This window comes from Eumetopias jubatus, unplaced genomic scaffold (assembly GCF_037043125.1).
Source record: "Eumetopias jubatus isolate StellerSeaLion01/CBP00866 unplaced genomic scaffold, mEumJub1_p1.0 scaffold_14, whole genome shotgun sequence".
In the NCBI taxonomy this organism is placed as follows: domain Eukaryota; kingdom Metazoa; phylum Chordata; class Mammalia; order Carnivora; family Otariidae; genus Eumetopias; species Eumetopias jubatus.
This window is the reverse complement of record NW_028274820.1, coordinates 35,914,654-35,936,002: the sequence shown is the minus strand read 5'-3', so window position 1 is coordinate 35,936,002 and position 21,349 is coordinate 35,914,654. Positions and strand designations below refer to the sequence as shown.

General features: G+C 38.3%; 1 protein-coding gene across 2 annotated transcripts in view; it reads right to left on the bottom strand.

Annotated features, from left to right (window-relative positions):
• Positions 1-21,349, bottom strand: part of CDK14 (cyclin dependent kinase 14) — a 465,190-nt gene that overhangs the window by 303,521 nt on the left and 140,320 nt on the right. The window contains exon 4 of one of the 2 annotated variants that reach the window (XM_028120572.2): positions 18,820-18,914. The exons of the other annotated variant lie outside the window; for it this stretch is intronic. Coding sequence (XP_027976373.2) covers positions 18,820-18,914 — 95 coding nt within the window. The remainder of the gene's footprint in view (positions 1-18,819; positions 18,915-21,349) is intronic. 2 annotated transcript variants of the gene reach the window in all.

Sequence of the window (21,349 nt, the reverse complement as noted above, 5' to 3'; positions counted from 1 at the left end):
GAGGTGGGGAGGTCCGCTTAAAAGTACAGAGAGTAAAAACCAGGGAATCAGTAGAGCATAAATAGTAGACTCAAGAGGGATCTGGATGCCTCTAGTCCACCACAGGATTGATCCAGTAAAGTAATTAGACCTCTGATCTTGCGAGACATTATATTTATTACCTGCTAACACTTTTTTTAGGGTAGAGCTCTGAATGAAGTAAAAGCTAACATATCAACAATGTTCATCTGTTAAATACACATTCCTAACCAATAAAGGTAAGTTAACTGAGCTTATAAGTCTACTAAATGTACTTCACGATATATAGATTAAAACAGACTATAAACCATGAGAGACTATGGACTCTGAGAAATAAACTGAGGGTTTTAGAGGGGAGGGGGGTGGGGGGATGGGTTAGCCTGGTGATGGGTATTAAGGAGGGCACGTACTGCATGGAGCACTGGGTATTATATGAAAACAATGGATCGTGGATCACCACATCAAAAACTAATGATGTACTGTATGGTGACTCACATAACATAATTAAACTAAATTAAAAGGAGAAAAAACAGACCATAAAATTAATATATTTATAAATACAGATTAACATTAAAACATACTAAAAATTAAAAAATGTCCAGGATTTAAACTGTACCCATGTGTACATACTATAAAATATTTGGTGGCAAGTCTTTATTGTAAAGACAAAGAAAGCCAAATACACAACCTGTTAAATCTACCTGTGCTAACTTGCAGGGCTTTCCAAGGAGTAACATGTGAGTTTATCACCATCAAACAAGACATTAGCATCCCTTTTCTAAAGAGGAATCTTTTTGCCAGGTTTAGTGCTACAAAGTAAGGAAAACTGACAAGATCTTAAACAAGAGGCTATTCAGTGATGTAAAGTCTCGGGCACCAAATCTAGCTTCCAATAAGAACTCTAATTTTTGTTCAGTGAGACAACATAATTTAGCCACTTTGAGGAGAAACCACGTTCTATAGCTTTTCCTTGTACTACACGGCTTTTGCAGAGTCTGGCTTCAGTAAATACTGCACACAGGAATGAATGAAGTCAACTACTTCCAACAAGGGCTAAACTAGCACACAGCTTCAGATAGGGCAGATCCCATCAGCTTTCCCCAATAGAATAATTTCTATAACTAAGAATTCACGAAAGTCAGCTTTCCTAAATGTCTCTGTGTGTGTGAATCTTTTCAGCCATTAATAGAAAGCTTTCCAATGTGCTTTTCATTTAAGTTCAAAATGAGTGTTGGAGGATAAAGTCTCTGACTTCAGAGGCAACATATACTGAAAAATAATTAGACATTTACTCAGTTTTCGCCTAAAAGGAGAAATGGAGACAAATGTCATGACTCTTCTTCCAACTGCAGCAGATGGGAAATCATCAGTAGTCACCCAGCTGAGGAACTCTCTCCCGTGACAACACCTTACATACAAATCCTGGCCCAGAAAATAAATAAGACTTTAGCTGGTATAATATGCTATCTTACAATAAGTAAACAGAAAAAAAAGTAATATATCTGTAAACTGGGTAAATTGAATACATATATCTAAATCTTTCTATGTCAAATACCTGCAAATAAAATAGTCACTTTATAGTTATTTACCATTTTCCTCTTTTTTTCTAAGTTTTATTTTATACATATTCCTTGTTTAAAAATGGAATATAGTTATACACACACACATATATATACACACATGTGTCTTTGTGTGTATATATAACCATACATATAACAATATATATAGTACCTATAGCTACATAAGTAGTAATATAAAACTTACTATAAAAAATAAACACTATAAAACTAACGTCCCGGGTCCATGGTAGATAAACATCTTTGGTTATAACACATAGAATCACCTTATTCTTAGTTTTTATTCTTTTTTCTTGGTTTTTAAAGAAAACACATTCCTTATTTTCTTCTTTTTACTATGATCTTAAAATCCAGGCCACTATTTATTCAACTGGACTCAGATTATGGATTTCAGAAAGTGAGAAAGCATGATTAATCATATGTCAGAGAAGCATCCAACCCTTATGCTATAAAAGCTCACTCATTTTGAATGACTATGGGGAAAGTATGATTGAATTATAAAGGATATTTGGGAAGACAGGAAAATTTACTCATTTTAGATAGATGGAATGGCTCCAGTTCTGAAGTAGAATAAGAAAGTGACAGATGAGAAGTTGAGACACCCAAGGTTTCAGGGCAACAATGTTGTTACTCAGGAGTATAAATTTACAGCCCACCATTCAACCTGTCAACTTTGCTCTCTCCAACTTTCAAAGACAATCTCTGCTACCCGCATTTTCCTTTTCATATATACACATACATGAATATACGTGTATTTGTATATTATATAAATATATGCAACACAATGGGAAGTTTTTGAAAAGTAGAAAGGGAAATATAACTCTGCCGACTGATTACTAACTGGAGGAGATGATGCTAAGTGAAATAAGTCAAGCAGAGAAAGTCAATTATCATATGGTTTCACTTATTTGTGGAACATAAGGAACAGCATGGAGGACAGTAGGAGAAGGAAGGGAAAAATGAAGGGGGGGGAATCGGAGGGAGAGATGAGCCATGAGAGACTATGGACACTGAGAAACAAACTGAGCGTTCTAGAGGGGAGAGGGGTGGGGGGATGGGTTAGCCCTGTGATGGGTATTAAGGAGGGCACGTACTGCACGGAGCACTGGCTGTTATACGCAAACAATGAATCATGGAACACTACATCAAAAACTAATGATGTATTGTATGGTGACTAATATAACATAATAAAATTAAATTAAATTTAAAAATAATAAAAATAAATAAATAAATAAGTGGCTACTAGCATTGTCCCTAGGTAGAGATCTGGCCATGTCAGCTTCAAAAATTGCATTTGTCATGAAGCGTCATTCACCTAACCATATTTATTAGACAAAATAACTTCAGTACAGATATTCTCTCCAGCTCTTATTAATTAAACAAGTCCTTTTATTAACATATGGGTCAATGGTAAATTAGCTCAGGTCACACCAGCTATCACGAAAATGATTTAAAATTTAATCAAGCCATCTGAAAGTTTGTGTGAATAAACACATACAAACAATATAAATGTACCTGCTTAGACACAAGTTCATAAGAAAGTGACAAAAAAGAACAAAGAAAAGTGGGCCAGAAAATTCAGCAAGACTCTCAAAGGACACAACAAGCAGAATCATTTTCTCCTCTTAATTCCATTTTGAATGCTTAAGCGCATTCACAGCTACGGCTGGGAATAACTTGGGGGGGAAGGGGTGGCTCAAGGGTGCTGAGTTCCCGATTTACTCAAAAACCTATTTGAAAGAATTATTTTGTTAAGGTACTGCTCTTACTATAATATTAGTTCCTCCGTTATTTATGAGAAGGACAAAAGGGTTGTAAATGTGCTGGTGGATCAGGAGTTCTGTGTGTCACAGGAATTGAAGAAAAAGTAGTAAGAGACATGGGTGCCACTGAATCTCCGGCCGATGTCCATACAGAGAAGGCAGCAATGAAATGGAAAACCTTGTCCGAAATAACTGTATCTAAAGGAGGGAAAAGGGGAGCAGTAAGTGTTCTATTTCATGCAGTCCCTTCTACATGGAAAGCCACAAATCAGCAGGGTGAAGTATGGGGGGCGGGGAGCTATGTGTCACTGTGGAGTTGCCTAGAACAGTGGAGAATGTGGGCGATACAAAACTAAGGAGAAATGACAGCAGAGGCACAGAGGGAAGATTAAGAATCATGGGAGAACTGGTCACGTACCCTAGAGTTAATCATTAATAAGAGGGGAGAGTAAGCACAGATTTTAAGTTTTTTCAAAATAAAATGAGTAAGTAAAAAATAAAAGGAGATAAAAATTAAGAACTCAGCTCTAGAGATGGGCTGACTGAGTCTGGGTCCTGGCTCTGCCACACAGCTATGTCAGTGACTGTGGGCAAATTACTCAGATTTTATGAGCCTCATTTCTCCATCTGTAAAATGGGAGAAATCATCTCATTTCAAAACTTTTCCAGAATCGTTAGAAAAAACAAAGAAAAAAGTAATAGCCAACATTCATTTAACAGGTACTATATTCGAGATGTTTTATAAACTCCAACTGCATTCATTCTCATAGATTCTTCACAGCTGTGTGAAATCAATTCTAATATTTGGGCCCTACTTTCACAAGTGACAAAATGAAGCTTAGCCCAGTGTTCCATAATCTTAGCTTTATTTCATGACCCTAAATTACAGAAAGAAAGGACCGTGAGAGAGAGAGAGAGAGAGAGACACAAAAATATTGTCATTTAAAAACTACAACTAGTATCAATGAAGAAAAAGAGGAAAGCAGAGAAACCCATGTGCTACACAGAATTCAATGATGTATTTAAATTTTTAAGGAACATAAATAAAAATAGAAGAGATATTTAAGAATAATAATACTCTTATAGATCTATGTCCTAAATGAGGTGAAACTGGCAATAAAAACTATTTTATATCTATATATTATTAACACATGACAGGGAGAGGCATTACCAAAGACCTATGGAATAAAGTTCAAGCAACAGAGAAAACAGAGTTCCTCAAATTCCCTCATCAAGAATATACTTCAAGTGTTTCCTTAGTTGTTTTCTCTCTCCCTTTTTACTGATGCCTGGCTCATAATCTATACATATACTGAATTTTTTCCTGTCTGGTTTAAAACTAAAACGACAAAAAAATACTTCTGTCCTATCTTCTTTCCTTTGCTGCCTGCCTCAACTCCCTGCATGTCGGCCTCCATCCTCCCCTTTCTCTCTTCAATCCAAAGCAGGAGAGTCTCTAACCCCACCAGTCCCCTACAGGAACTAAAGAAAAACCTTCCTAGCTGCAAATTTAATGGGTTCTTTTCAGGACCAATCTTTTCAGGACCTTGCTGAATATTGGACATTATCACCCACAGGCCCCTGTAACTCTCTGCCTTCCTTGGCATTTGGCTGGTTTTCTGGCTGCCTTCCTAGGCAACCCCTCTCAGATCCTGTGGTTCTTCTTTCGTCTAATTCTAACTATTGGTGTTCTGTTATTCCATCACTTCTATTTCACTCAGAGATGAGATCCATTCTATTTTAATTTAATAATACTCTGCGCTTTACTTTGGGCACAGTCCCAGGTGCCCTTAATTCTCCAGAGCTTAACACTAAAACTTTCCAGGGGACTAAAGCAGACAACAACAACAACAACAAAAACCCAAACAAAAAACTCCCGACAAATCTGTCACTCTGTTTAACCCAGCCCATTGCCTTCCCCTTAGGAATTCAGCTTCTGGGATCCCCAGTTGGCCTCATTAGGAACATTTATTTGGTTTCTCAGTATCTCCATATCGCTCTTCTTTCTCCTCAGGGCTTTGATCACACACAACAAAAGCCTCTGGTTGCTTTTCCTGCTTCCTCAGGGGCTTTTTTGTCTGTGGGTACCTGTGCTGGCTGCTAAACTGCTTCAGAAGTCACTCTTCTCTCACACATCAGGCCAATAAGGGATGACTTCTATCTTATTCTCTGTCGAATTACAACAGGGCTTTCAACTATTCACTGGAAGTTCCTGGTGTTTACAATTTTCCCTCAGCTCAGACAATGCTCATAGATCTGTAGGATCGCTGATTTAAATCCCTGAAAAGAGAGACCATTAAAAATACAGCAATCCCCGGGGCAGCTGGGTGGCTCAGTGGGTAAGGCGACTGCCTTCAGCTCAGGTCATGATCCTGGAGTTCCAGGATAGAGTCCCACACTGGGCTCCCTGATTGGTGGGAAGTCAGCTTCTCCCTCTGACCCTCCCCCCTCTCATGTGCGCGCTCTCTCTCTCTCTCTCATTCTCTCTCAAATAAATAAATAAAATCTTAAAAAATAATAATAAAATAAAAATACTGCAATCCCCAAGAGACCATTCTGAAATAGAGAAAGGTATTTTTCAAATTTTCAAAAATTTGTTTATACAGTGAACTATATGTTTAAGTCCTTGAACCCCGGAAGGAAGAAAGCACATATTTGCTTGGTTATCGACCATTAAGCATGAAAAATGTCTCATACCTAAAATCTTTACATTTCCTTTCTGTCTCGAGATTTTTTTTTAAAGTCAGATATGTTTCTGCATTAAAGTCACTGAGCTTGTATTATCTTTTCCATTTTCAGATTCTACTGACAAAGGTAGGTATCACTTGCCAGTTCATTATGAGGCAACAAACAAGAGCCTGAAGTTGAACTTCCCAGGAAACCCAAACGTAAGAAAAGAATCAGATCATGCCCCACTCCTTTCTCCAAAGCCTTCCTTTCTGATCTTGCTCTACCAGATGTCACACTCCTCAAAAGTCATCCCAAATCAACAATGTCTACAATCCAAATCTTGTACTTGATTACTTTATGCAATTTATAGTTCTAGATTTTCCAAGTACTTTTGCCATCTCCCCAGGATTATAATTCCTCCTAATACTATAGTATATCCCTCTTGTATGTGCCAATGCTAAATAAACTATAAGCATCTGACTAAAACTCATTGACTCTTTTTTTTATTATGTTATGTTAATCACCATACATTACATCATTAGTTTTTGATGTAGTGTTCCATGATTCATTGTTTGCATATAACACCCACTGCTCCATTCAATACGTGCCCTCTTTAATACCCATCATCGGGCTAACCCATCCCCTCACCCCCTTCCCCTCTAGAACCCTCAGTTTGTTTCTCAGAGTCCACAGTCTCTCATGGTTCGTCTCCCCCTCCAATATCCCCCCTTCACTCTTCCCTTCCTGCTAGCTTCTTTTTTTTTTTGTTAACATATAATATATTATTTGTTTCAGAGGTACAGGTCTGTGATTCAACAGTCTTACACAATTCACAGTGCTCACCATAGCACATACCCTCCCCAATGTCATTGAATCTTTGATTTCTAATAGCACCTGATTCCACCCAAGTCCCAGCTTACTCATTAATTCCTGTTTCAAATTTCCAGCATTTCCACTATCTTGAATTACTCTGAGCAGTAAGGGATCTGGGTAGGTCATTTGAATTTTAGACTGATCAGTTTTATTCCACAAAAATCATGACCTCTAGACTCCATACCCTGCTGTCTAAGAGAATGTGCTGTACCTAAAGGTCATTAATCGTCATGAATCTTTTTAAATTAATTGACAAATCTTCATTAGAGGTTCAATGACAATCACAATTTTTAAAAAGCTCCCAAAGGTTCACCGAAATTAAGGCTTCTAAATACTCAGTTGAATTCCATAATAAGGCACTTTAAATAACTTCTGGTTTTTGGCAAAATGCTTTATCAAGTCTCTAGAGGAATAAAGTACTGTATAAGTAAGGTGGTTGTATATTTTATCACCCAAATGGAGACAATGGATAGTAGAAACACTGAATTAGTGAAAAGAAACACTATTAATAATAACACAAAGACAAGCAAAAACCAGGATTGTCTTAGGCCAACCAGCACGTAAGATGCCTCTCTCCACAAGGCACCGAACACCACACTGGGTCCTCGTTCTCAGGAATGTATCCAACACTTGGTGAGGTTAATCCAAAAAGGCATCAGTGAATATGTGGTCAGAAAAGATAACTGAAAGAACTCTGCAAAGGTGAGAGCGAAGATTTAATTCTAGACTGAAATGAAATCCAAACTATATTGTGACGTATTAAAACATAGCCCCCAAATTCTTTGACATTCCTCATGGAGAGGTACCATCTATGTCTTCTACCCTTGATTCTGGTCTCTCGGAACACTTGATCAATAAAGAAGGTGAAAGTGACACAGTTCCAGTTCTGGGAACAGGCCTTAAAATGCTGGCAGCTTCCACTTTCTGTACCTTGGAAGTGCTGTTTAGGTCATCTATTCCTTACCGATCTTTTTGCCTGCTTGAGCCATCAGTTACCGGCAGGAGGGTGTTGAAACCTCTCACTACAAGAGTGGATTTGTCCATTTCTCCTTTCAGTTCTATCAGCTTTTGCCTCCCATAGTTTGACACTCTATTGTTAGGTGCATACACATTTAGAATTATTATATCTTCCTGGGAAATTAATGCCTCTATCACTATGTGATGCCCCCTCTTTATCCTGATGGGTTTCTGAGTCTTCAAAAGAGTCTACTTAGTCTGAAATTAATATAACTACTCCAGCTTTCTTTTAGTGTTAGTATGGCATATTTTCTATGAATTTACTTTTAATCCAATTAAGGTAGGTTTCTTGTAAGCAACACAGAGTTGGATCTTGTTTTTCATCCACACTGATCATCTCTTTTATTTGGTGCATCTAGACCAATGATATCTTATGCGATTTGGATATAGGTATATTAAAATCTATCCTGTTTGTAACTGTTTTCTTTTTATTGTATTTGTCCCTTTTTTGCTCCCTCTTTTTCTGCCTCCTCTAATTTTAATTGAGCATTTTATATAATTCTATTTTATCTTCTTAGTGTATCATTTAGACTTTTTGAAATCGTCACAGTGGTTGTCCTAGAGTTTACATTTCTAACTAATCTAAGTCTAGTTTCAAATAACACGGTATCAGCTCCTGTATAGCAGAGTGCCTTCTAACAGTGTTCTCCGTTGAGTCATCCAACCCTCATGATGCTGTCATTCATTTCACTTATCTAGATGCCATAATCTCCCAATACACTGTTACTATTATTGCTTGAAACAGACAGTGCATTTCTAGTTCAACTAAGATGACAATAAAAGATTTTATTTTACTTTTCTTTATTCCTTCTCAAACGCTCTTTTTTATAGAGATCCAAGTCTCCAACCTGTATCATTTTCATTTTGCTTAAAGTACTTCCAAAATTTCTCACAAGACAAGTCTACTGCCAATGAGTTCCCTCAGTTTTTGTTTGAGAAAGTTTTTATTTCTCCTCCACCTTTGAAAGATATTTATTGGATATAGAATTCTAGGTTGGTGGTTTTTTTAACCTCTTTTCTTAAGGATTTCACTCCACTCTCTTCTTGCTTTTGTGGTTTCTGATGAGAAATCTGATGAAATTCTTATTCTTTTTCCTCTGTAGGTAAAGTATTTTTTCCTCTAGCTTCATTTAAGATTTTCTCCTTGTCTCTGTTTCTCCACAGCTTGAATATGATATGCCTAGGTATACAGGGTTTTTATTTTTGTTTTTCAGATTTGTTTACACATAAACATACTTGGTGTGCTCTGAGCCTCATGGATCTGTGGTTTGGTATCTGTCATAAATTGTGGAAAGTTTTCTGCCATTTTTACTTCAAATACTTCTGCTTGATTCTTCCTTCTGCTGGTATTCCAATTATGCATATGTTACATTTTTTGATATTATCCCATAGTTCTCAGACATTTTTATTTTTATTCTTCTTTGCATTTGAGTTTGGAAGGTTTTTTTTACTGACCTATATTCAGTTCTCTGACCCTTTCTTCAGCTGTGTTGAAGTCTACTGAACACATCAAAAGCATCTTTCATTTCTTTTATAGTGGTTTTTTTTAAAATTCTCTTTTCTTTTGATTCTTTCTTAGATTCTTTTCTCATTTCTCTGTTTACATTACCCACTTCTCTTGCTTTTTGTTTCCCTTATCCATTTACCCTGAATATATTAATCCCATTTATTTTAAATTCCCTCTCTGACAATTCCAACATCTGTGCTACATCCGAGTCTGGTTGTGACGACTGCTCTGTCTTTTGGGGCTGTATTTTTTCCAATCTTTTGGAACGCCTTGTAATTTTTTGTTGAAAGCCAAACCTAAAGATTTATGTTAATCTGGCTGTGTTTACTGTTTGTTGTAACTGCTTCAAATGATTCTAGTGTCCCTGTTTTTGTCTCCTCCTGACTTGAGGCTTACATTAGTACTCCTCCTCACAGAGAGTCTGTCTTGCAACTCTCTCAGGCATAATCTACTGTTATTACACTGGAGCGATGGTAAGGTATGAGGGAGTGTGAACATTCTCAAAGCTTCTGAGTGAGTCTGAATTCATTTAGTGAGCTTGCATCATGGGATGTGACCTTCACAAGTGTTTCTCCAGTGGTATAATTGTTTTTTTTTCCCCCTTTCAACCCCCTATTTCCTTCCCTGACTGCAGTGAGTCCCTAACCATTATTGAGTATGGTTTCTCCCACTTAAGTGAGACAGAAAGGCTGGAGAGAGTGTGAGTGGGAGAAATTCCCTTCCATCAGCTGGAATAAGGCTCTAGCAAAGACCTTTGCCTACAGAGCAGGCTTCTGTGATGGAGAACACTCTGGGTGTATTTTATGATTATTTTTCCTCTTCCCCTGCCAGAGCCCCAAGGGGGATCTTTCCATGATCTTCACTGTGGGAACCCAGTAGGGTTCCCGGAGGCAAAACAAAAGAAAGTGTGGGGGTCTCCCTAAGACTGTGGTCCCCAAGAGTTCTCGCTCTCATGCTAGACCACAGCCCATCTCCAGCAACTCATAAAAATTACCATTTAAGTATTCTTCCCAGTTTATGGCTCCAGCAGCCTGTGCTCCTGGTGAGGAGATTTGGGCTATTTCTATCTGAATATGTCAGCCTCTCCAGAATTTAGTACAGTGGTTTTCCCTGTGGCCTCCACTCTTTGATGAATTGAACCAAAGTTTCGCATGTTCTGTTTGCCTAGCCTTTCCTCTTTGAAAGGATGGGAGCATCAGCTTCCAAGCTCTTTACATGTTGGAGCTGAAGCCAGAAGTCTCACTTCCTATGTTTCGGGATGCTCACTCAGAGAACCCAGTCACCATGCTATAAGAAAGCCCAAGCCCTGGGAAGAGCCAGCACCAACTTGCCAGCCATGTAAGCTATGTTGGCAATGGGTCCCTCATATTTCAGTCAAGCTGCACAAAATGATACCTCAGGGAGAAGAAACAAACTTTTCCCACCCTTCTCCAATTGCAGATTCGTGAGCAAAAAAACGATAGCTATTGTTTTAAGTCTCTATGTTTCAAAGTGGTTCATTTTTGCAGTAATATGTAAGCAGAACATTCCTAACATGATCCTCAAGGCCTTGGAGATTTCTCAAAATTCGATTCATACCATTCTCCCCTGAACATACCCCATGTCACATGGGGCTCTCTGAGTTTGTAGAACACACCAACCCCACCTGGGGGTCTGGCCTGAAGCACTTTTGTCCCTGAACATTCCCTGGCTGGTCACATCTCTTTTGGATCTAAGAGTAAGTGTCCCCTCCTCAGCAAGACTGCCACTGTCCATTCATCTAAAGCATGCTTATTGCTCACCCCTCTCTCTCACGCAAATATATATAACCTACCACTCTCTATCTTCCTTCTCACAACTCTCTTTTCTTTTATGCAACTTAAATTACAGATGTGTCTGCTGGCTTGATTTGTTTTTCTCTCCCCCACTAGATGATAGGCTCCATGAAAAGAAGAACCTAGTTTTGCTCACCATTACATATCCATCGCCTGGCCCAGTACACAGAACATACTAGGGTCTTGGTAAATATCTCTAAAGGAAGGAGCTCTTTTAAGGAGACGTGACAAAAAACATAACAAAAGAACAAAAACAGAAAAAACAACAACAACAAAGAAAGAAAGAAAATGTGAACTGCCTCCATGAATTCCTTGTTTAAACAGGGCTTCCCGACCTTGGCACTACTGACAGTTTGAGGCAAATGAGCAAATAATTCGTTGTTGTGAGAGACTGTCCTATTCATTTGTAGAACATTTCACAGTATCCCTGACTTCTAGATGCCAGTAACCACCACCATCCCCTAAGTTGTGAAAACCAAAAATATTTCCAGATATCATCAAATGTCTCCTGAGGAGCAACATCTAGAACCAGTTGAGAACCACGGATTTAGAATGGAAAGATGCTACTTCCCCAGCATCCTGGTTGAAACTAAAAGAATCACAATAATAATGAAACAACTCAGGAATGTGGGTATGCTTTAAACTGAAACCGATCTTATCATAATATCCTTCCCCTTGTCCTCCTCAAAAACCACTTAGATTGAACTATGGGAGAAAGATTCAAGAAGCCCTGACATTAGGATAATTGGAAATTCTACCCCAACTTTTTCAAGAAATTCCTCCCCTAACCAAAAAAATGCCTCCATTTTCACCAGCTGGGCATATCTGATATATGACCACAATTCTGAAGACAGCAAATATCACGGATTCTTTTGAGGGTCTCCTAATCAAATGATCAAAGGACTCTGGTAATAAAAATGGCTAACAGAGGCCAATACATTTAGACATTGTCTAATAGGAAAGTTATTCCTGCATAGTTTAGTCTAATAATTGAAATCATGATTCTTGCCTAAACAATATCCTCATTGTCGCTTTTGTCAAAAAGATTAGGCATTGTTTGTTTATCTGCTGCAAGCTAAATGAAACCAGCTGTACCCATGAACCAGACTCCAATGCCTTGCATTCTTCCTCTAAAGGAAGTCAGGGCTCAATCTGCAATCTGAATAGACTTTAGGGTTTTTTTAATTAGCAGATTTGGTGGGTGGGCCATTATCCTCCTTGGCCTACGTAAGGGTAAGAATTCTGCTTTTTCAACTTTCACCTAGACAGAAGGAGCACCGGATCTGAAAATTACAAGGCGTAAACTCATTTACTCCATTGGCTTTTTTCTTTCTAATCCAATTTCTCTTGTTGTACATTGTAATGCTGCATTTTTACATTAAATTACAAAGCTCACACTGATAGCATTATCATACTATGATGCCATTTTCAGACCCTGTGATTAATAGCGTGGATACAGGCTTGATCTTTAATGTGAGTGGTGATAATAAGCTTTGGCCTGTGGACCCAAAGTCTAAAAGAAAATCAGAGCAGACCTAATGAGAAACAGAGATTGGGCCTCAGGAGCCTCCTGCAGCAGAGCTCATAAAATGTAATCAGATTTGCCTCTTTTGTGGGAGGCAACCTCTCCGGATGCTGGAGATTGGCACGAAAGTCCAGTTGTCAACACTGAAGATTGAAACTTCAGTGAACCAGGAGTCCAGTGTTTTCCATCTGGGGATTTCTGATTTTTAGAATTCTTCAAACTGCCCCTGATAGTGTTTCAATGGAGTTGACCTTCAGGGCAAGCAGTGAGAGGCACCTCTTTAATCTCACATATTCTGAAAAGGTGGTTAACTGCCACAGCCTTTCTTCTTGCTGCTGCTTGTTTTAATTAACAGCATTTCTCCCCCTATTCCTCCTGGGGCTTTGAAGAGCTCTTTGAAATGTGTTTAGTAGAGTTCAGTCTTGGTTTGGCATAGTCTCTCAATTTATGAGGTCGTTTAATTCAAGTTCAATTATTCAGCACAAATTGGCAGAATGAAATGCTAAAAGAAGATTGGCACTTTCAATCCCATAAATCTCATGTTACATAAAATGAGCAAATTCGTCCATTGTTCTTATTGACCTCTGAGATAACAATTTACGGCTGGCACAAACCCATGCGGCGGGCTTCTCTGTTCAGCAGGCTCCCACAGGAGCAACGCTTTGGCACCATCACCTCAAAAGAAATGCAAGATAAGCAAAAAAAAGGACCAAAAATCAGAACCATCTGTGGGATGACTTAGTCTAAATAAGTCGAATACTCTAATTCCAGAGATGGAACAAAGAGCAGGTTTTTCCTTCGCTAAATGACACAAAGTATGAGAAAATCAAAAGCAAGCATCTGTAGCCTCACATACCCCCTAGGTAAGTAGGAAGGAAAGGAGAGAACTCTGTTCCAGGCAAGAGGAAAGGTTCATAACTTCTCAGTACTCATGACGGGGTGCAGAACCGGGGCGGCTTCAGACATCTAGGAGAGACTGGGTGTGCTCTGTCTGTAGATCCAGGACACTGAGAAGCACGTGGTCCTACCACATCTCAAGTCTGAGGTGGCTGTCTGTGGTCCCAGCCCTTATCTGCAATAGCCAGGCCTTAATGGGTGCTCACACATAAATAACGCACTGACCCTGCCAAATTACATTGCTTTAAGCAATTCCACTTTAACACTTAAACAGTACACTTTTGCTTAATCAAAATTTGCACAATAATCAAAATGAATCAGTTTGCTTTTCCGTTAAGGCTCCAGTCTTTAACAAGTTTAGTGGAGAGTCTGATAACAAAGGGTGAAAATATAATTGTTTGGGGGCCAGAGCCCAAAAGACAACTGTCCCAAGGATTCCTATGAATACACACAGCGATGAGGGAGGCTTGATTTAAAAGCACTGAGGCTTAGCATTATATTCTCTAGCTCCAGGTCCTTGTAAATGGCAAGATTTCATTCTATTGATGCAAAAGAAGCCAGTCCGGGAAAGACAAATACCAAATGATTTCACTCACATGTGGAATTTACAAAACAAATAAGCAAAGGGAAAAAAGTGAGAGAGAGAGAGAGAATCAAGAAACAGACGCTTAATTATAGAGAACAAACTAATAGTTACCAGAGGGGATGTGGGGGGGTGGACTGGTGAAATAGGTGACGGGGACATAGGAGGGCATTTGTCATGATGAGCTCTGTGTGATGTACGGAAGTGCTCAATCTGTACAACACTGTACACCTGAAATGAATATAACACTGTATGTTAACTAATTGGACTTAAAATAAAAACTTTTTTAAAAATTGAAAAAATAAAAGCACATGAGGCTGTGAATTTGATCAGTCACGCCTGGAGAGAACGCATCTAAAATACTTTAGTCAACATCATCCTCTCTTCCTTCCTTTTGAAAACCCCACACCATTTTACATGGGCCTTTTTTACTGCATTCTAGCTCATATCGAATACACTACATTCTAACTTATGTTGAGTTATTTAGGTATATGGACCATCTCCCTTCAAAACTGTGAAGGCACCTGAGGTCAGAATCTGCATGTGATTCACCTCTTCTTCACCTACAGTATAAAAAGGGCATAAAAACAACATAACAAACACTCATCAGTAGTTGAGTAAGCTAAAAAAAAAAAAATGTTAACAAGTCTCTTAATGTACAAAAGTCCCTGGGACAATTCCTGAAAGGTAAAAATGATTTTGAGGTACTAAATTAAAAACATTTTAAATGTTATATTTTTTAAATGCGAAATATTATACAATCCATAATTTTTCTAAATCTTATATTAAATGCTACAGGGATTTAAAAGAGAGAACATAATCAGGAAACCAAGCCAGGATAGAGATTCGTAGTCCGAGTGATGATAAACTGCCTCCCTTCCCCAAACATAAACACACACACAAAGTAAGCTGAAGAACACTGATTTAAAAAAAATATATTTCTACTCAAATATGAAAATGTGGGAAATCCAAAGCTTTTATTAAAAAAATTGAAGAGCTTGTTTGTGAGTTTTTTGTGTTGACATGGTTGCAGTACCAGCCATATTCTTTAAAACCATGCTCCTCTTTTTTTATTATTTATTTTTGCCTTTTCAAAGTTTTTTTGTATTAAAAAGAAAAGCATAATTACCCCAAATTACAAAAGACTAATACAAGCTCATTCAAGTATTTTACATTTTTTTTTGTCCTTTTAAATGTCTTCTTTTTAAGATTTTATTTATTTATTTGAGAGAGAGAGAAAGAGCACAAACGGGGGCGGGGGTGGGGGGGGTGAGCAGCAGAGGGAGAAGGAGAAGCAGACTCCCTGCTAAGCATGGAGCTTGAGGCCCGGGCTCAATTCCAGGACCCCGGGACCATGACCTGAGCCACCCAGGCGCCCCTAGAACCAAACTCTTTACCAAGGGGGCTACGCAGTACAGAAATCTCAGCCAACTTCTTCCCACTCTATGTAGAGTAAGAAACTCAAGAGAATTCAAGGTAATAAAAAGCCTCTCTATTCCTTCAAGAGTTTCTATACTACAGCTACCAGCAGCTACACCGAAATCAACAAGTACACAGACATTTTGTGGGTGGGGGAGGGGGCTCCCCTTTGCCTGTATTATTTAAAGAACCATGAAATAAAAGATGACTCAAGATATACCATAAATAGTAAAAGAAGAACACTGCCATGAATGCAGTGCCAAATTACTGAGGTTTGAAATGTGTACATGTTATGGATTAAATTATATCCTCAAAGAAAGATATACTGAAGTTCCATCTCTAATACCTCAGAATATGACATAGGTTCTTTGGAAATAGGGCCTTTAACAGAGGTAAATGCATTAAAATGAAGTCATGCAGGTGGGCCCTGGTCCAATATGACTTGTATCCTTCTGAAAAGGGGACATTTGGATAGAGACACACACAGGGAGAACACCATGTGAATAGGAAGGCGGAGACTGAAGTGCCGTGTGTAGAGGCCAGAAGTGCCGAAGATTGCCAGCTCACCGCAGAGGCTAGGAGAGAAGCAGGGAACAGATTCTCTCCCCTACAGAACCAACCGTCAGAAGGACCCAACTCTGTCAACACCTTCTTAGACTTCCAGCTTCCAGAACTGCGAGAAGATAAATTTCTGTTGTTAAGCCACCCAGTCTGTGGTACTTGGTTTTGGCAGCCCCAGCAAACTAATACAGTGGGGTTCGTGGCAAAATCCCAACTTGACCCATGTGATTCAAGGTGTATTTGTAAAATGCTCACAAACTAGAAATTAGTGAGATCTCCACAAATACCAGGCAACTTTACCACAATATAATGAGAGCTGCTCTTGGAGAAGAAGATGCTAAAGATAATGTTTAAAGATGGGAGGCAGGGATGCTGACATGTATGGGAGAGTGGTGAGGAGTCCTAGGATGAGGGGCACAACATTTCGCTGGCTATTCAAATTACAGCACTTCAGGGGACACATCAAACAAACTCAGCTCTCAAACCTTGCTAGATGGCATGTAAACTGTTGTGCTCTGGCCTGACCTTGCCACCCTAAAGCAAGCAAGCACAGGCAACCTGTCCTCTCTTAAAGCAGGTGAGTGGTCAATGGCTTTCATCTCCAGCTGGAGGAAATTAAATGCTACATGTGACCAGCAGGCTTGAAACTGCTTGAGAAATGCTGACAAGATACATTTAGGCCTGCTGGAGTGAAGAGTATTAACTGTCCGGAACCGCCCTTCTCAAAGATTGCAGACACTTAAAAGGCAGCCTTTCTTTTTATTCGAGCATAATAAATGGAGGATTTTTCAACTATCTCCAAGATTGTGACACAAATCACAAAGTTAAACATTTAATAGAGTTATTAACTTACATTTGGAAATCAGCTGAGCCCATCTTTTTTGGGAAGGCACTTCAAAGTAACTGGTGTGTTTCCTTATAATGAAATAATATGTTTGCTTCTGTTTGATTCATGATTACAACAAGCCAGAGCATATGTGAGAACCATCTGGAATATTCAACAAGGACCAAGGCTTTCCAAGGAAGGCCTTATACTGTGCAAGAAGTATCGTATAATGGTTAGGAAAAGAATGGCTGCAAACCAGAGACATGACCCCAAAACAAGCTTTGCCACTAACCAGCTGTGTGGACTTGGAGGACAAGTGGTGAAAACTCTCCAAGCACCAGGACTCCCAGTCAAATGGAGGTGGTAATTATAGGAACTATCTTTGTAGGGCATCATGAGAAATGATGAGACAATGGATATACCATACATTATGCAAAACAATTGCTTAATGCAGTGTAGTGACCCCCACGTTATAAACATTAAATGTACAATTAATTTTTATATACTAGAGAAATAACTATTTTAGTTATTAGGAAAGAATACAAAGTTTCACACACAACCTCTATTAAAAATTGCTCAACAATATTCTATAACTCTCAGGCACTCTAGATAAGTCATTAACAAACAACCCTCTAGATTTGACTTGTTTTTTTTATTCCCATCATGTTCCTTTTTCATACAAATTTTTTAAAAGATTTTTTTTGGTAAATATTTAAAATCTCAAAATTAGTACTATTATTTGTTACTTATATTATTCCTGCATCCTTACCCACATATCTTCCTTTGTCAGAAATATCTCTTCATCTTCTTAAAAAACATAAGCAAAGGTATAAAACTACATTCCAGAAAAGCCAAAGATTACCTAAATGGCCAAAATTTCCAATTACGGGTTTAGAAAGTTCCTTCAGAGAATTTTCCACTACATGTTTTTATGTAATTAGTTAGGTTAGAATTTCCTATCTTCCATAATGACTTAAAAGAGAGACAAAAACAGTGAATGGTTCAGAAAATTATTTTTCAACATTATTTGGTAATGTTATTAAGGTAAATTTCCTACAGTTATTTGAGATACAGCATTACATTTCTGCATGCAACTGAATACAGTAACTCTGCACTCTTAATCAATAAGAGAGGGAGGAGGCCTATCAGAAACATCTGGGGTAAGCTTTTCAAGAACGCAAACTTGTGCCTGACCCCAGGATAGCACTGGGCAGGGGGATGCGGGGGGTGGAGAATAACAACAGGAGGGAAGGTTGCTTCTCCATGTGAAACTATATGTAGTATGGTGTCAAAGTACACAGGCAGGAAAAAAGAAAAATTCTGCATTTTTTTTTTTAATTTAGTGGTTTCTTCAGATGGAGTAAAAGCTCAATTTAAAAAGATGCAGGAATGGCCAATATATTTGACTTTGTCAAATCAGTACTCTTATTCTTAAGCGAACACTAAGCCTCCCGAAGAAATTAATCCTATCATTCACCTGGAAACGAATTCTCATTTGAGGGTTCCAGCCCCAACGTTGGGGGTGGGGGGCAGGGGTAGGACAGAAAAGATAAATTGGACAAGCCTGCAAAATTGTCTGCTAGCAGGGAAAACCAGTTCTGCTGACTTTCACACTTCTTAAAACAACAACAACAAAAACTGAGAGGGAAAATCTACTATATATTAAAGGAGAATTATTTAAATAAATTAATATTATTAATTGTTAATAATCAGTATTAAGAGAGCAGGTACATTTTAAATGCGAAATATTAAAAACCGAATGAACTTACTTGCTTTTCCCTTTGTATACTGTAGCATAAGATCCTTCCCCTAGTTTTTCCAATTTTTCGTATGAGTCAGCTTTTCCAAATTTAGGACTTGTCGGCTAAAAATGGAGCAGAGGGTAAACAAAACAGATTGTATCAAACTAATTACAATGAATAGGCCAATTTTGCTAAAAATATATAAATTCTGTCACTTTTGTTAAATACCTTTTTTCTGATATAAGAATATTTATTCTAAAAAACAACATAATAACTACTGAGGATACAAAACTCAGAAAATGCAAATAAACACAGTGTAGAAAGTTTAAACTTACCCATAATCTGTCTACCAAGAAAGAACCACCATTAATATTTTGGTATCTCTTCTTCCAGTGCTATCTACATGCTGATGACTGCTTTTCTACATAAATGGGATTACACTAAACATACTGATTTTAACCTGCTTTTTTCCCCCCACTCAACATATTATGAATGTTTTCCATGTTATTATATAACCTTCTAAATTAGGGGCTGGCTAGTCCAAACTAACACCTGTTCATCTCACAAACTTAGAAAAGTTTCTACTTTTTTTTTTTTTTAATGGGGTGGGTGGTCAAAAGAAGAATAAAATTTAATAGCACAATAAGATTATATATGAAAATCAAATTTTAGTGTCCACAAAGTTTATCAGGGAACAGTCATGCATGTTCATTGCCATCCTGTCTATGACTTGAAAGCTACAACAGAGCTATACCCGCAGCAGAGGTGATATAAACAAAACTGAAAATATTTACCCTCTGACCCCTGTTGTAAATCATGACTGTATAATATTCAGCCAGATAAAGGTACTCCTCCAATACCTCTTAGCAATAATGCAAACAAATAATCAAAGATGTATCACTCAGATATTACTCATTAACACAAAAGGAACTGTCTTATGTATTATAAACTGACCCTTAAGTTTAGCTGCAGCAAAATAACTCTTCCTAAAGACATGGTACATCCCATCAAGATGATAAAAGTGCTGAAAGTGAGTAATCTCACTCCTGCTGTCCCCAGCTCCCGCCTCAACTTTCACCAGGCAAGACATGGGGAGTGCTATCCTCCATGGGGCAAGTTACCTATTATTATTTTTTTTTATTTTATTCATTTGAGATACAGAGATACAGAGAGAGAGAGAAAGCATGAGCAGGGAGAGAGGCAGAGGGAGAAGGAGAAGCAGGCTCGTCGCTGAGCGAGGAACCCGATGTGGGGCTCAATCCCAGGACCCCGGGATCATGACCTGAGCCGAAGGCAGACGCTTAACCATCTGAGCCACCCAGGCACCGCCAAGTTACCTATTATTTTAATGTCACTATAAAAGGGTACTATCAAAGCATATCAGAAAATGATAATTATATGAGGAATTAAAAGCATCTTAATGGAATTAACCAATCTCAGTTATAAATACATAAATAATTGATAAAAAGTTACTGGTGATTGTGTTACTGCATAATTAATGAATTTCAGAAGCTCAGGAAAAGATCTTCTTGCAGAAAGTTTATAGAACACTATCCTTGAGAATGTGCTCTTATACCACTTATGGAAAACATAACATGCTGGCAATGGATCTGACTCCCACCATTTATAAAGATCCTGTGTGGCAAGTTGAACACATGCTTCTTACCTCCTTCCCACCCAAAATGCCACACAGTGACTGAGAAGATATTTTTCAAAAATAATAAATCAGAAACAGGAATGGGAAACAAGAAAGAGTGCCAATATTTAATCAGAAATTTTGAGAAATTCTGAAAGACAGACAGTAATCAGAATCAAAACTTCAGAGAAAAGACTGGGGCAACCTAAAGCCCCAACCTGGAGAAGAAGACCATTACAAAGAAAAGAAGCAGGAGCCTCCAGGAAAATGTGAAACTAATCAACACAGCTGAGCACAGGGTGTCCTCCCAAGCAAACTGCAGGGACATCTGCACAGAGGAGAAAGCTGAGACTTGTGGGTATTCGGGCAAGAGGGGCAGAGCAAGGACAGAACCAGCCACGGCCTAGAAAAAGGATGACAATCCCCCTCCCCCCACCCCATGCCCAAGCTGTGATCCTTGGCTCTCTCGTAAGATCACTACAGATGATTTACAGAAAACTGAATAAGCTGACAGCAATTCTCAAATTCAAAAATGAGTATATAATCAAAAATCACAAATCATTTCAGGAAAATCAATACCTGGGAAAAAAGGCATAATATTTAATGGGCAGATAAACCAAAACGCTGGTAGGAGAGTTGACATTGCCAAGAATAACTCTGAATAAAAATAACCAGGATGTTCAGAGAGATTTCAGAAGATACTACAACCTTCAAGAAGAAACAATTAGAGATTTAGAGATTAAATATTTAATCAATGAAATAAAATATTCAATGGGCAGTGAATAAAAGAATGGACACATATGAAAAGTAATAAGCTCAATGTTTGAACAGAATTCCCCTAGAAAACTTTAGGGAGAGGTTGCACCTAAATAGAAAAAATATCCAATCAGCATAATATCCTCATAGACAACAGTGACTGCA